We start from the raw sequence: 16,748 nt of genomic DNA on the forward strand, positions 1-16,748 counted from the left end.
TTTCCAAAATAATTATTTGACCCCATGGTGATTTTGTAAGTTTACTTGCTTACAAAAAAAGTTTTAAATGTAAGGGAGAGAAATAGAAAAACAACAAAAAATTCAGGAGAAAAAAAAAAACACATTACATACTGTAAAAGTTACAAATTGATTTGCAAATCTTTGAGTGACAAGTGTTTGATCCCCAAATGACTTGGAGAAACAGCGGTAAATTGTTTCTTAGACTTGGTCATCAGGTGGTAGTCCTCGTCTTTAGTGATGGGACTATTTCCTGGGAAGTGTTTGCAGTGCAGAACATGGAAAACAAAATGAAAAATCTTTGCTGAAAATATTTATTTACAATTACAGTCAAAGGGTTCACAATCTGTACATTTCCTTCTTTACAGGCATTATCTCTAAATCGCGTGCTGCTTTTTGTCTCTTCCCTGCATCTCTGCTCCTTTACTCTTCTCTTTCCTTCTTTTGTCTGTTTCTTCCTACAACTTCCATCCCTCCTGTCCAACTGTGATCTCCCAGGACAAACTGTGTCTTCCTCACCACATCCTGGAGGAGAGGGGTCTGGTGAAGGTGTGCATCACAGTGCAGGCTCTGGTGGAAGAGGTGCCCCCCAAACATCCACTCCTTACGTGAGGAACAACAGCGAAGCTTCAAACCAACCAAACCTGCACACTGACTTCACTTCACTTAATGCTACAGCTGCTGTCACTCTGCATCTTTCTCAGTAACACAGTATATTTTTATTTATTTTTTTCAGAACATAGAAAGGGAACTAAATTCATCACAAGTGGATTTATTAACTAATTGTAAATGGGGGGATTCTTAAAATCAAGCTAAAAGTTAGAAGACCAGACTGACTTGCAGGCAATTACTTTTTAAATCATATGAAACCAGTTTTCAAAATTATTATTTTTTTAATTATTTAGATATATTCTCCTACATAAATACATACATACTTTTGTACGGTCTGATTTTTTTTTTTTTTTTTAAGGTTTAGCACTGATTGGTACTAAAATTCTGGGAAACTATTTGAACATCATGACAGAGAAAAGGGAGAAATTTATTTTGAAATGGCATAAAAGATGCAATTTTATAAGAAAAGCCAAAATGCATATGTGGACAAATGAGGTGTTTAAAAAAGATGTTTTTGAAGTTACGACAAAGTTAGGCCTGTCTATAATACTTTGGATATTTTTTTTTTCTGTTAATAGAAAAAAAATATCCTCACAATTCTAACAAAACGGTTGAAATACTTAAAGGTCCCCTTATGCTGCAAGTGTCAACACAACCACCAACTTTAAAAGCAAAGAAAGCAGTCTTAACGAGTGCTAATCTCAGCTGCTGCTTTGTCATTTTGGAATGTCGCTAGGTCACATTTTTATGTAAAAGAAAACAACCTGGAGACCATATCCAAACAATTGAGATGAAGAGTTCTGATGAATTCATGTGTTTGTTGAATTCAAGTTTTGCAGCTAAACTGCTCAACCCGAACTTGATCAGAATTTACTGGTGACAGGATCAATATAATAGATGTTGAAAAACTGGTTAAAAAAAACCTAAATAAAAAGTACTCCACTGTTGTTTTGGTTTCTAGAGCCCAAAATGAGCATGAGCTGCTTCATAGTTTCTCAAACTCTGTTTGTCCAGATCCACCAAAAACAAAGTTTACAAAACAAGAAACCCCATCTGTGAGTATTGGAGCCAATAAAACATTTTAAAGTTTTGAAAAATATCCTCAGTAATGTAGACCAGGCCTTATATTACTTTACAGGAAAACCAGCAAACCTCAGGAAAGTTTCCTTTTCTTTTTGGTAAAATTATGTCTTTATTGTAAGGACTTGCCTTCAAAATAAGAGCTTTATTCTTAGTCCATTTTTTTTTTTTTGAGTTCTGCATCTCGCATGTTAAAAACTCCATTTTCTCTGCATGATTGTTTCCAATCATCATTTGTGACCATTTTTAAAAATTATGGGTTTTAACTCTAAAGGTGGAGCTGTTTGGGTTTATTCACAATTAATCTGAACGTTTTAGTCCATCACTTTAGCACACGTTCTATGCACACATCATTTAAGCAATCCCTTAAATGATTTTATGAACTTTTTACAGTTTTTTTTTTTCCTCCTGATGTTTTAGGTGAAGTGTTTCTGGATTATGTCAGTATTTTTCTCTCCATTCTTTGAGGAGAATAAAACCAAAATACTAAAGTCTTAATACGGAGGAAGACAGCTTTTTATCTGCCAGTTGTATTTCAAGCTGAAGCTATTTATGATATAAAAAGAAGCTGACAAAAGGCTTGAGTTATTGTATAGAATCTGAAAGAAATAGCCCAAAACTATTTTTCTCTAATATATTTTCAATAGAATTGTGTATATTTTCTAAAATTTTCCTTTGGTTGTTTGGAGCTGTCGGCATGTTTCTGATTTGGGTGGTGGGCAGTGGGCTCTGTGTTAATTAGTCTCTGTAGGGATGCTGATCTGATGAGCTACCAGTTGTTCATCTGCATCCTTACACACATGTTGCTGATTGGTGTTCACCAGGTGAAAATGGGTCTTTTTGATGCAGTTTGTTCGTGTGCCAAAGCACGTGTGGCATTACCGTTCATTCTGTCAGCATCCACAAGACATTTGATGAGTATTGGTTGTCTGACATTTAAATGTCAGGGTGAGGTGTGGTCCGTGAGCGTCTCCCATCTCCAACAGCCTAAACTGGCAAGGAATATCTCGAGGTTTTTAATATCTTTGCTGTGGTTTAAGCGCTCAAAGACGAAAGTCCTTTCTTGCAGCTTTGCAAAGTAAATTTGAAGTTAAATGTAGCAAAACGTTCCTCTAGCCTGCTGACTGTGCGAAAGAGTGTGTGTGTGTGTGTGTGTGTGTGTGTGTGTGTGTGTGTGTGTGTGTGTGTGTGTGTGTGTACTTTAGACTGAAGCTGTTGCTGTGTGAGATTACAGACTGTGTGACTCAGGGTGGGTTTGGTTTACTGCACTGTTGATGCCTCATTACACCGTGTGCTACGTCAACAGTATTTGTGTGTGTGGTCTTTGGCTTCATGTTGCACTGCAGACCTGGCAGGAAATGAGGCTTTAAAGGGGCAGTAGGAATTTATTAACCCTTATTGAACTCTGGGTATAATTAGTTTGTTGGTAACACTCCAGTTGGTGTGGAAACCAGTGAAACACATCATGTGACCATCTTCACTGAAGCTATTTTATCATTTTTGGCTTCCACACATCCTGTCCAAATGTTTAACCTTGTTGTTAAACCAGGCAGGGTTCATTCAGGTCTGATCTTTCATTCAGAAGAATCTTGTGGTGATTTTCACCTAAATGTTTTGTTTCCAGTTCTGAAATACTGGACCTTGTTTTAAAGTCCACAGCTGAGTAAATGTCTATAAAAAGTCTTCAAATTAGGGTGGCACAATATATTGAAAATGTAACTATGTTCACAAAATCAATATCACAAAGGACTGCATTAAGTCGCAGCCACAAACTACATGCCAATAAATTTGGATGTACCCAAACCAGACAACAGTGGTCCAAACGTTAAGGGACATGGAGAATGATGTAAGCATCAATCAGAGACGCTTCTAGAAAGTTTTCCCAAGGGCAGCCAGATGCTTTAATACCAGTTCTGTTCTAAAACCATGGTCTTAGATGAGTGTAATGCTGATATATTCATTTGTGCAGTTCAGAGACTACTCGGAACATAGGAAAGTGCATAAACGTTTGATCAGAACACTGAAAACCACTGACTTGTGATGAAACAACAGTATTTAAACAAATGTAGTCTCTCCTGCTTATAAATCTGTCTTAAAAGGTAGTGCCATTTGCATCAAGATGACAAAAAAGAAAAGATTAAAAAAAATGTGGGTTTATTGCAACCAGTACTATTATAGCAATATTCAATAATAATGTTTTTCTATTATTTTGCAGCCCTACATGAAATCACAGATTTAAATGATCAGTTACATAGAATTATGTCAAGTCAAATTGATTTATATAGCACCTTTCAGCAGCAAGGCGATACAAAGTGCTTTATAACGTGAACAAAAAATACAGAGTCAAAAACACACACAAATGTAAAAAAATATACTAAAAAAGCATATCAACTTAAAAGTATAAGTTAACTTGAACAAGGATTTCTGCTGCTTTCACTTTATCTGGGAGTCATGTCACACCCATTTTAATCATGTTTCAGTTGCAAGTTGGAAAATCATTATTTGCTTAATAACGTGTTTCTCTGCATTTAAACACTGGTTGAACAGTGCTGTGTGTGCAACTTATTTACTGAAATATGAACCAACAGAAGTGAAAGTAAAACATTTTTTTGTGGGAGCAGCCATATTGGAATTTGCGGTCAGAAAGCTCTGACTTGTCAAGATGGATGTCCAACTTCAGGGGTGTTGATTTTTTTGTGGACCACGCCATAACTAACATTAGCATTTAGCATTTTTTTATATATTATATGCTAACAGTCAAAAAGAAACCTCCTAATATCTGTTTATTAGTTTTCCTGCAGCTCAGCTCATGTTTGACCTGAGCTGCAGCTTTAAACTCTTTGTGTTGTGCAAACCTAAAAATGTATTAACCATGTTCAGGGTTTCCATCTGATCAACTCTGAAGAATTTGATTCAAAACTTTAATGAAACTCCAGAACCATTGAAGGACTGGCTCCCTTTAAGGGTTTCTTCTCAGTGTTGCACACACTTTTTGAAGTGGATTGAGCTGCTGCCTTCTACAGGCAGACAGCAGGAACTGCGAGAGCAGCAAAATGAAAGAAAAAGTTGATTTAATGATGTTAAATGGTCTGTTCAGGGTGATTACATGCAAACAGTTAATGCAGTGAAAGCCATAGATCAATTAAATCCTACAAATAAAACAATGCAGTGAATTTGTTTATACGTTTGTACTGCCCCTTTAAAACCTGAAGGAAATGTGTGCTTCTTTCGAGTGCCAGAATACATGAAACATCACTTCTGTGTGTGCGTGTGTGTGTGTGTGTGTGTTCTTTTATCTGTGCAGCTTGATCTCCAAAGCTTGAGCTACTTAAACATTCAGCAGTAAAAATGAATTTTCAAATAATTATCAAAAAGCTTTTAAATGCTTTCACTGGAGAGATTTAACAGTTGCCAAAACAAACATATATTTTCTTGTGATAAATGTGTTTATTTAAGTCTGTACATATTATTTATCACAAGGACTTCCTGTTAAAAGTTTGTTCATGTACTGTACGTTTTACCATAAGCCAGCCTGTTCTTCACTATAATGGTAGAAACGGATAAGAAAAGGAAAAGTTACCGTATTTCAACACTACCAGTTGCTTCAATAAAAAGGAGTCACTATGTTCATGTACAGCCACAATTCTGAAAAAGTTGGGACATTGTGTTAAATGTAAATAAAAACAAAATGCAATGGTTTGCACATCTTATACATCCATATTTTATTCACAATGGAACAGTACCAAGTACCAAGGTCATGGAGTCTGTAGTTTCCAATAACTTGACATTTCAATTCATCTGACCCCAGAACATTTCTCACTTTGCCTCAGTCTATTTTAAATGAGCTTTGGTCCAGAGAAGACTACAGCGTTTTTGGATGAGGATGATGATGGCTTTAACTAGCATTTTTTAATGGCACAGTGAACTGTGTTTACAGTAATTTGTGGAAGTGTTCCTGGGTCCATGCCCGAGCCCCCAGAGATCACACACATCCAGTAATGACTTTCAGCCTTGTCCTTTGTGTAGATTTCTCCAGATTCTTAAAATCCTTTGATAATCTGAACCGTCGATGATGGAGTATTCAGTGTCTTCCCATTTTTCCTGTTATTCTTAAATTGTTTCACTACTTTTAGAGTTTTTCATGGACCGGGGAACCTCTGCCTATCTTTACCTCTTAGAGATTCAGCCTCTCTAAATTGCTTTTATACCCAGTCATCTTACTAACCTGCTGACGATTTACCTAATTAGTTGCAAAATGCTCCCCCAGCTGTTACTTAAAGAACTTTTACAGACTTTTGCTGCCCCATCCCAACATTTTTTAAGAGGTGTTACTGCCATTAAATTCTTTTTTTTTTAAGTGGTACAATTTCTTAGTTTTAGCACTCGATAAGTGTACAACATTTCACTGTCAATAAAATATAGTTTTATGAGATTAGCAAAGCATTGCTATTTGTTTTTATTTACATTTTGCACAACACCTGAGCTTTGTCAGGAATAGGATTGTAAAAATGTTAAAGCTTTTCTCTGCTGACAGTATTATTTTTCTTTTTGACCCAAGCAGAGGAAGAGCAGCATATCTACATCCCTGATGCCAAACTGATTTAATTAAATAAAACAAGTGACAAAACTAATCATATTCAGGGCCACGGCCCCTCTGCAGGAGGCTGAAACACCAAATGTCAAAAAACAGACAATGACAAAATAGAGAGGTGCTGATTTCAGTTATCATACGATCACAGATTTTGTGTCTTCCACAGTTTTTGGCATGTCACAGGAAAAAGCAATAAAACCAAACTCTTTCCTGATCAAGTCTGCACTTTAAACTTGTGTATTTATCTCTTTTGTTTTTGGCAACTGAGGAAATTTTAAATCGCCTCTTAAGTAATAGAATAAAGCAGTTTTTAGCTTGGAAATGTGACGCAGTAAATATGTGTGCACGTAAAGCTGTGGTGGTTTGTTTTTTTACGTTCCTTCTTTGTATCAATGTTTAAAAATGGCCTGAATTTGCATTTTTGTACTTTTCTGACTGGGAGCAAATTTATTTTTATGTGACTTCTCTTCAGGTTTGTTGAACTTTTTGATGTAACATGTTCTTTTGTAACTTTTTGTGAACTTTGGTGCGACTTGTTGTACAGCATGCATGAAATGTCCCTGTTAACGTCACCTTAACTGCTGTGAATACTGTATATACTGTACTGTATTTCCCATCATTTCATCAGTAAAAACCTCACGTCAACAACAAACCAGTCTTTTTGTCAAATTACCAGCACAGTTCAACATGCAAGAACTGATCTTATTAAAATTCTATAGACAGGTAACCCCAAAGTTTTATCATCACCTAGGACCTAAGTGTATTTGTTAGCAAAATATCTCCTGAAGCACTGTAAGGATTTTAATGAAATTATCTACAACTGATTAACTTCTGGAGTCAACATGATAAAGCCAATCAACCTTAGCAAACATTAAAGTGTCCACAATTCAGTCAGTTTTACAACTATTGAGCTATACAGGGGTCTCTAATCCTGGTCCTTGAGGTCCACTATCCTGCATGTTTTACTTGTTTCTCTGCTCCAACACACCTGATTTAGATCTCAGGGTACCTGGGCCCTGACAAGTCCACATGGGAGGTAAAACCAAACTAGTTCCACATTTTTTCTTGATTTTTATCAAGTTAAGGATTTAAAATAAATTTAGTTCCATTTTTTTGGATCATCCTATGACTCTGCTTGTGGTCTGATTTAAATCAATGAGTGATTACCAGGCTTCTGCAGGACATGAGGTAATTAAACCACTGAATCAGGTTGGCCACCCCTGAGCTACATTTTCGTGTGGTAATACTCAGTGGTCCAACATCTGATTATCTTAAAAGTGCCAAACTAACCAGAGCCTTGTTGACTCTGACTAAACAAGTTTCTGTCTAAGTACTGAAGTGTTAAATCACTAATGAACACAGAAATAATTGACTCATTTTTTTATTATTATTCTTAAACATCAACCTTTCTTCGCTGACGGCTCTCTGCTTCAACAGACGTTTAGAATAACCTCACACATCACTGTTGAAACATTAATGAGAAATGCTGCCTGTAAACACAAAAACAAAATTTCTTTGCTGTTCGTACTGAAGGCACAACAGCTTCAAACATCAGCGTCTCCACTTATGTTTCCGATGAGTGTTCATTTGTTCTCAGTCCTGCAGGAAGCAGGGGGTCAAACGTTGAGTGTTGGCAGGAGAGCAGCTCAGAGGACTGATGTTTGAGAGTGGCAGCAGCTCAGGCGTTCAGGTACTTAGCGTGGTGTTTAATGTGGTCGTTCATAAAGGAGTAGATGAAGAAGTAACTGTGGTCGTAGCCCTGCAGGACGAAACAAGTGTTTCCATTCAAGCTTCAGACATACATGTGTGCACATTTTGTTAATAAACCTTTTTCAAGTTCAATCATTACACCCTGCTTTGGAAAGCCAACTAAATTGAAACTAAAATAAATTTTAAAAACTCATTTCCTGCAAAGTCAGTTAAAAAGAATAATAAATATTTGAAGTATCTGAGATTTCAATGAGTGCTTTTATTCTGGTAAAGACAACAGGAACTAACCGGCTGCAGTCTGAAGACGACAGGGATTTTTTTCTCAGAGCAGGTGCTGATCAGGTTGTCGGGCAGCAGCTGACCAGCTGACAGGAACTGATCATCACGACCCTGATCGATGAGGATGTCAAGCTGAGGGCCTGAGTAAGACGCTGCCAACACTGTGGCATCATACGGCTGAAAGAAGACCACAAGCAGAGTCATAGGATGATCCAAAAAAATGGAACTAAATTTATTTTAAACCCTTAACTTGATAAAAATCAAGAAAAAATGTGGAACTAGTTTGGTTTTACCTCCCATGTGGACTTGTCAGGGCCCAGGTACCCTGAGAAGGCTTTTTGACCCCAGGGACATTGGATGGGGTTACAGATGGGGGCGAACGCAGACACAGCCTGCAGGAGACATCAACAATAAAGAAAATGACTTCCTGCTCAGTTTGTCTACAAACTCTGCAGCATGACACAACAAATATGATGAATCTGTAGAGCAAAAGTCATATTCTTTCATCATTCAAACATCTGGTACCTTATATTTCCCAGGGTTCTTCAAGGCACAAATAAGCGCCCCGTGGCCGCCCATGGAGTGTCCACATATGGACATCCTGTCTGGGTTGGTGGGGAAGTTAGCAATGATTAACTTGGGGAGCTGACAGGAAAGAAGAAAAAAAAACAACAGACTGTGCCACTGTTTGAAGTTGCAACACAAATAAAAATGTGACCTTTTTCTACAGTACCTCCTCAGTAATGTACGAGTACATGCGGTAGTTGCTTTTCCAGGGGTCCTGTGTGGCATCAACGTAGAAACCAGCACCTGCACCAAAATCCCAGCTCTCATCTTCACCCTCAATGTTGCAGCCACCTGAAGCAGGACGGGAGTACGACTGTCAGTGTTCTAGATGCTCCGGGTTTACAGCCAAACAAGTGATGGTCAAAAAGCATCAGTGAAAAAATTATTTGTCTGATAACTGTTGGGAACTTAAAAAAAACAAACATGTATGCTGTGTGTGTGTGGTCATACGTGGGCTGGTATCTGGAGCCACGACGATGATGCCGTGCTCTGCAGCAGCGAGCTGACTGCCAGCTTTAGTGATGAAGTTCTGCTCTGTGCACGTCAGACCTGACAAGGAGTGTTTAGTCAAATATAGTTAACAATATTTTTAGGTATAGAAAAAAAAACACCATGAAGTTCAACGCATGAGTTAGGTGTCACTGTCTTCTCCTTGTTATTAGTTTGACCCTCACCAGAGAGCCAATACATGACGGGACATTTGTCCGTTTCAGCCTTGGGAGGGAGATAGACGGCAAACTTCATCTTACACTTCAGCTCGGTGCTGCAGAGGAGAGGCAAACACATGAGCTTGACTGTCTTTTGGAAAATTCAGCACTTTCTTCACATGTCAAAGTCCTCCGCTGGTCAAAGATCAGGCCACAAACACATCTCACCTGTCATGCTCAAAAACCTTCTGGAAGCCACCAGCACATTTATTGGAAGACACTTGTGTGAGGGCCATCTTGGATCTGCAGACACACAACAGCTTTTTTGTAACTAAATAGTGTTTCATAATAAGCACCAAGTATAAACGCCTCCGCGCGCTTTTCGCGGAGCCCTGCGCAACTCTAATGAGCCTCTTTTCAATCGCACTATCCCTGCCCCTTCGTGAAGGCCTTGCGCGGTGTCTCATTGTGCACCTTTTGGGACGAATTGCGTGTGCCTCGTCCGTTTAAAATGGACGATTTCGGTGCTCTAGCAGAGCTGGTTCTCCTGTATCAACATTTAGATGATTCCTCTATGAGAGATCACAAAGATAATCAAACAGCTCAAAACTCATGGAAGGAGATTACTGCTGCAGCCCATAAAAAGAAGTGTTTATAGACCACAGAGGGAAGAAATATTAGTCCTGTGATGGGGGAATCACAACTAAAGCAAATAAATCAATAAAAGTCAAACTGAATGCTTTAAGTTTAAACATCCTCTCTGTATCACAGCCAGAAACACAACAGCTCTTCCTGCTGAATACGTGCAGCCATCTTTGATGTGACAACATCTGCTCTCTTTTTTTTTTAACCGTATTTCCACTGCCCCGTCTTTTTGGAGAAAACTGCACCGATGTAAGCGCCAAGTATAAACGCCTCCAGCGCACACTCAGGTCTGCGCGCTGTTCGCGGAGCCCTGCGGGACTCTAATAAGCCCTGAGGCCGAGACACCTTCAGCTACCTGGAGTTAGCATGTTGTCAGAGCTACAGTAATAAACATCGAACGAGCTGGTTTAACCAAAAATGGTTAGTTGAGCCGAAATTCAGCTGGTGGCTTTACAAGACCAAATATGGTAAGCATGTTTTGTGCTTAGTGAAAATATTATCCCTGTTTACCAGTAAAATGATGCTATTAAATTCAGCATTAGATATGCACAGTACAGTACAGCATCTCTCTGTTTTTCAGTTCTGTTGTTATTCATTGGTCTTTGACGTGAGACGTGTGTTGGTGCCTTGTTTGCACTTTTTAATTTGTGTTAATTTATGTGTAAATGTGACTTTTTTTGTGAAACTGTAGTTGTGTAAATATTTGGCACAAATATCTTAAAATATCACATAATTAATAGCCATATTTTCAACTTTAATCATTTTCTTTTACTAAATCATGGTCGGCCGGCGAACGGCCACCTACCACCGGCTTAGCCTGTTTTCTGGGGGAAACCCTGCTGTGGCTGTAGCACACAGTCAGAGTCATGTTCAACACAATCTCTGACAGATAACACATCTTGCTAAATTGCACAATATCAGAAGTTACTGTGCATAATGTCTTTTACAAGGTTTCACTGAAACAGATATCACTCTGTCCGTTCTCATAAGATGATTTAAATTTAAAAATCTGGCATGAAAGACGGAGCGTGACAGTCATTTCTTCAGGGTATGCTAGGCCTTTAATGTACAATGCTTTCTTAGTTTAATAATAACATGGAGTGAATAAGGATTTTGCTTTCGCTGCTATCTAACGTTAACCCTTGTCTGAACCTATCTGGATCAAAAAAAGAACAAAAGCTGTCAAAAGACACACTAATTGTTAAACTGCATCAGTTAGTCTAAACCAGATCTGTCAAGTTCAAGTTCTGCCCTGAACTGGTCTGATCCCTGGATATAGTCCTGACTTATTCTAAACTATTCTTTTTTATTACTAACTCATGCTCTCCCTCCATTTATAGTATGAACAAAAGAAGTAGATATTATCATAGAACAGTCCAAACTACTGCTGCATGTCAGTGTTACATAATTTTAAACCTTCAGTAAACCTTTGCATTATGAGTTAGACCACAGTAGAGAAGGGCACATTAATACATGTCGTTCTTTAAGACGCATTTTATATCAGCCGAAGTGCACAAAGAGCTGCCAGAATGTGAAAAATGACTCAATTCGCTATAAATTTATAAACACAAAACTGAAAAATGGTCAAGAATAAAACACAGTAGGAACAAAGTACAGTTTCGCATGTAACGTAAATGGGAGGCGTGCAGGGGTTAGCAAAAAGTTAGCTGCTGTGCACATTTATTACTTACCGATAACTGCTTTTTATAAATGTATGCTTGAGGTTAAGATGATTTGAAAGTCGGAATAAGTTAACTAAACGTAATATTCGCATCTGTTACAAAACATACCTGAATAAATCAGTCAATTTTGATGTAACTTCTTGGTTTGCTAACTTCCCTGCGCGGAGCTGCAGCCAGTCTCGTCCACAGACGTGAGGAGCTGTAGAACGTCTCAGTCAACGCGATGACGTCAGCGAAACCGCCCCCTCATCGCCTCGAGACGCTGCAGTTTTTGGTTGAAGACACCAGATGGCGCTGGTGATTAGAGAAAAGAATTAAAGAGCCAATGAAGACGATCAAACAGCATAGGATAGGATGAATACAATTATTTATTTAATGAATCATACGTTTTAAAATTTACCTTTAAAGGAATATGCAAAAACTCATACATATGAGGCAAAGATGATACCAGCTTTTTTAAAGACATAAAAAATTAAAAGCCTAGCAATTCTTGAAGGAACGCATAACACCCACCAGCTTTAATGCCAGAGTTTAGGAAAATAAGTCATTTTATATTAAGAAATGACAAAGTTATAGCTGTTTTAGTCAAACCTTTAAAATAAGATTATGTGCAATCTCATGCAATATTTCAATATCTCACCAGATCTGTTTCCGCTTGGAGTGTGTGTTGTGAATGAAATTTTAGCTAAATATCATATACCATATTTAAAAGCCAATGTTTTTTTTCTGAGTTTCATTGAAATCAATTTACTGTTTTATGAGATATTTTGCTAACAAACAAACTCCAGCAGGTAATGCCAACGTATTTTGCAAATTTTTTTTAGTGCTCATAGTATGTCCTAAGGAGTTACCACCACAACAAATTTAAGCTTTATATCTAAAAAATTGGCAGTTATCACAATTTTTCTGTTTTTAAGGTCAGCTGGCTGTGGAAGCCATCTTGTATTTGGTTGACAATAAAAGGTAAACAGTTGTACATTCAATAACTACTTTCTGATAGCTCATTAAAATCTGTTCAGTGGTTCATGAGGTATTTTGCTAAACAACAGACAAGCAAATGGCTTTTTAGCAGTGGGCAATCATATTATTTTCAGTAAAATGAAATGACAGATGTTTTGAAAAAAGTGATGAAGTTATTACAAAAATAACTAATAGTTTAAAAGTAAAGTGTATATATACATATATATATATATATATATATATATATATATATATATATATAACAGAAATGATATCATATTGAAAATATTCAGAGGTTGAATAATAGTATTTTATCGCTTATTTGTTGTGGATTTGTGAAAAGATTATCAGTTTCCTAAAAGGTAGAAAACAAATTATTGTAAGAAAATTGCAAACATGAAACTTCTTTTGTAAATCTTGGATTCTTCATGCAACAGCTCGAATTTATTTGAGAACTTGATTTGGAGCAGCTTTTCTTTAATTTTATATTCTGTAACCAGGTTTCAAAATAAAAAGCCTTTCTTATGAGGCAAATCAAACACTGGAAAATCAAATTACTGTCCTCCTGTGAACGTTGATGTTATAAAGAGCCTCATTTCTCTCACATGAAGCCAATCTTTGTTTCTCTGTTTGCTTCCTGTTTTCACACCACCTGTCTCTCCCTGTTGTCTCCATCTCTTCATAATTTCTCTCCATATCACTCATTTTCTCTGCAATTTCATTTGTTGATGAGCAGAATTCAGATTGTAAATGACTTATAAAATCACACGCAGTACTCCGGTACTCATGTCCTGTCACTGCAGCTGCTTCCTAAATTAGACTGTTTCAAATCGTCCACCACCTCCATGTCCGCCCACCACTCTCATAAAACAGATTAAATTCACTCAGCATCCTCACACACACTCCCTCCTCTCAACATGATTATGGTTATGCCTTCAGCCATGTGCTGGAGAACTCCATTTAAAGCAGAATTGGTCACACATGGCTGTTTCCTGGATCCTGGTGTCTGTCTCAGACTCCGTCCATCAGGGGGCAGCTGCAGACCCTTAGTGTACAAAGTCTTTTAGCTGAACTGAAATTTAGGACTTGACCAAAAAATTATGTAAAACTTTAGAACTGCAAGAGTACATAATTACTGTTTCATGCCCTCCATACTTCTTGTACTTTGGTGCATCCTGAAAGCATTTCCAGCACTTTCTATTGAACCAGAGTACTACATGAAAAAAACACAAAGCTGTCAGATGAGATGTTTAGGAGAAGTCTAAGTGGATTTAAGATGAAAAGGTCTGTTTTGAACAACATTATTTCACTTAATCTACTTAACCTGGACATGTTTTACTTTGTACATTGGTGTCTGCACACTGTAAGGACAGCAATGAATCAAATCAAAGTCACAACCTGGAGTTCTTCCTCAGATGGAAACAGCACCTGATGTTGACACATGTAAAGCAACCGTTAACTGTGTCTGAGACCAAACAGGCTGACCTCGCAAGGTGTTTCGACTCACTGCTAAGACAACTTAAACATCACAAATATAACTAGTTGCAATTTACTAAACCAACAACATATAAACACAAGTTGCACTGATATTTACCTTTTAGATGGAAAGGATGACAAAGATCTATAATTTTAATCAATCATAATTAATAAAGTAGTCATCAGTTTGATTCATACAGACAACAACAAGCTTGCTGGCTCTGCAGCACTTAAAAAGCTTCTTTCTGTTGTGTACTGAAAAGGAATACATAGACATGTCCACTGACATTGAAACAGCAATAAAAAAAGTAGGTAGCATGACTCAACACAGTGTTTCAACTGCTCATGAATCAGCAGGCCTCTTATAAAAACTTAAATCAGGCATGCAGGGAAAAAAATACACAATAATAAGAACTAAACTTCTTCAATTTATCCAATTTCCTCCACATCAGCTTCAATTACTTCTGCCTCTGTTCAGGACATCCGCCTTATTTTAAATTCATATTTTTAAAATAAAATTCATACAAAAGAAATAAAACTGATTACCAAAACAACAGGTTTATGTAATTGTAACAACAACAACGTGAGGATTTCAGTTTGTTATTTTTATTATCGTGTTTCTGTTTTGATTTATTGTTTCAGTTTGGTTTTTCCTGTTTGTGTCACTATTCACTCCTCCCTAGTCACTCCTTTGCCATTCTGCCACGCCCATCTGCACCCATCTCTAATCTTGTCAATTACACGTGCCAATTACCTTCTGTTTAAAAACAGAAATGAGTCTGCATTCAGGGTTTGCCTCCTTCCCCACTCTCCTACCTGACACAACAAAGTCTGTTTATATGTTTAATACAAACAAAAACAAATATTTCAAATTGCATTGTAAACATTCTTAGTTGTATTCTTGTTTAGGGTTAAACACAGAACATTTTAAATGGAAAAACACCAAAAATAAAAACAAATTAAAAACCTAACAATCATTGAAGGAACACATATCACCTGCTGACTTTTATGCCAATGTTTTAATCTGAGATAATCTTCTGCTGAGAAGAGACTGATCTGAAGAAGATTTAGTTAAATATTAAAATTCTAATAAAAGTTATTCACAATCTCACACAATACCGCAAAATCTTTCGTGATATGTTAGCACTCAAAGTATGTGTTGTGGATTACTCTCAAGCACTACCAATAGCAATCTCAGCCCAGTATTTGTAAAATTGATTGAGTTATAGCCATTTTTGTATTAAATGATGTCAGTTGGCGAAGGCGGCCATCTTGAATCAGGTTGATTCCAAAAAGGTAATCACTTTGAGATGGTACATCCAGTGATTACTTTTAACAAACGTTTCATTAAAATCTGTCCAGTGGTTCATGAGATACTTTGCTAACCCAACCAACTCACAAACACACACAAATACACACAAAGAGACAAAGATTACCACCTGTCTTTTTTCTTTTGGTGGCAAAAATGACAATAAAACAACAAATCAGACACAAACTAATTGAAAATGATCACAAAAAATATTTGTAACACCACCTTAATTTGAACAATAGTAATAAAGTAAAAAGATAGTAAACATGGAAAGTAATCTCAGGAATGGAATTATTACAAAGCGTTACAAAGAGGTAATTTAAAAAAAACCTCAAAGCATCCACAAAGAGAGACCAGGAAATAATAAAGATAAAAAAACTTAACCTTTCACTGTAAACAGAATAAATAGACTCTTATCATCTTCAGCTTTCAGTCTGAAGTTCTTTGTGATGTATTTGGGTGGCTTCATGAACATTCAGAAAATCTGGATTTGACAATGTTTCAGGCAGAATATTTTCCATCTGGATGATTTGATGTATCCATCCACATTAGATCCTAAACAAAGACTTTGTGTAAACAGATTGTGCAAGAAAACGGGAAGGAGAAGTTTCAAACAGGAGATAAAGTCACGACAAGAGAGAGTGATCAGTCAGAGGGGACAGGTGGGACTGGTGACATGAGAAACTATACTGAAACAGGACACATTCTGTCACAAATGATCAGAGTCCTGCAGCCTTCGATGCAACATGCAGAGCTAATCAGATTAGAGCGAATGCTAAATGGACTGAGGCTCCTGTCTGAGCGCTCGGCTCGGACCGCTAATGACATGTTCCAGCATGGTAATCAAATAATATGCTATCACTTTCCCAGCAGGAGTCAGAGGGAAACGTGGAGCTTAGGGTTTTACATTCACAGAGTAATTTGACCTGTTAACTGTCTTCAGGATCCTGCAACACATAACAGATTTTTACCTGTCCCATTTATGATAATCCTTCATGCTGTCATCAGCCAGGTTGTCATCTGATATACTTACAGATGGACCATTTTTACTGAGGTCTTCTTATCTTTAGATTTGATGTTTTATTCAGGACTATGTTGAGGATTGTCTGCCACAAGAGATAAGTGCAACCTCTGTCTTGTATTTCACTGCACACTTCATGAACCTCAGATAT

At 37.3% G+C, this 16,748-nt stretch overlaps 2 protein-coding genes across 4 annotated transcripts in view; one reads left to right on the forward strand and one right to left on the reverse strand.

Annotated features, from left to right (window-relative positions):
* Positions 1 to 6,953, forward strand: part of lrch1 (leucine-rich repeats and calponin homology (CH) domain containing 1) — a 114,000-nt gene extending 107,047 nt beyond the window's left edge. For both annotated transcript variants that reach the window (XM_017436252.3, XM_017436255.3), the window contains one exon: positions 517 to 6,953. In XM_017436252.3, the coding sequence (XP_017291741.1) occupies positions 517 to 630 (114 nt within the window). In that variant the 3' untranslated portion in view covers positions 631 to 6,953. The remainder of the gene's footprint in view (positions 1 to 516) is intronic.
* Positions 6,954 to 7,666: 713 nt separating this feature from the next.
* On the reverse strand, positions 7,667 to 12,040 carry esd (esterase D/formylglutathione hydrolase). 2 transcript variants are annotated; one of them, XM_017436257.2, is made up of 9 exons: positions 11,940 to 12,040; positions 9,733 to 9,807; positions 9,532 to 9,620; positions 9,308 to 9,406; positions 9,024 to 9,148; positions 8,816 to 8,935; positions 8,584 to 8,682; positions 8,300 to 8,467; positions 7,667 to 8,060 (listed from the first exon to the last, which is right to left on the reverse strand). In XM_017436257.2, exons 2-9 carry the CDS (start codon positions 9,798 to 9,800, stop codon positions 7,980 to 7,982), a joined length of 849 nt encoding a protein of 282 aa, XP_017291746.1. In that variant the 5' UTR covers positions 9,801 to 9,807; positions 11,940 to 12,040; the 3' UTR covers positions 7,667 to 7,979. The 2 variants fall into 2 exon arrangements, with proteins under 2 accessions (XP_017291746.1, XP_017291745.1); XM_017436256.3 differs by having other exon boundaries at positions 11,841 to 11,975.
* Between the last annotated feature and the right edge of the window lie 4,708 nt (positions 12,041 to 16,748).

The sequence above is a fragment of the Kryptolebias marmoratus genome, linkage group LG6 (genome assembly GCF_001649575.2).
Source record: "Kryptolebias marmoratus isolate JLee-2015 linkage group LG6, ASM164957v2, whole genome shotgun sequence".
Lineage (NCBI taxonomy): Eukaryota > Metazoa > Chordata > Actinopteri > Cyprinodontiformes > Rivulidae > Kryptolebias > Kryptolebias marmoratus.

What these genes read in the sequence shown, in the direction of transcription:
- esd (XM_017436256.3), bottom strand. Translation starts at nt 11,923, where the DNA reads ATGCGAATATTACGTTTAGTTAACTTATTCCGACTTTCAAATCATCTT. An exon ending in CGTCATGTATTGGCTCTCTG is followed by an intron (nt 9,407 to 9,531) that starts GTGAGGGTCAAA and finishes ACTCCTTGTCAG; the next exon opens with GTCTGACGTGCACAGAGCAG. An exon ending in GGCTCCAGATACCAGCCCAC is followed by an intron (nt 9,149 to 9,307) that starts GTATGACCACAC and finishes GTCCTGCTTCAG; the next exon opens with GTGGCTGCAACATTGAGGGT.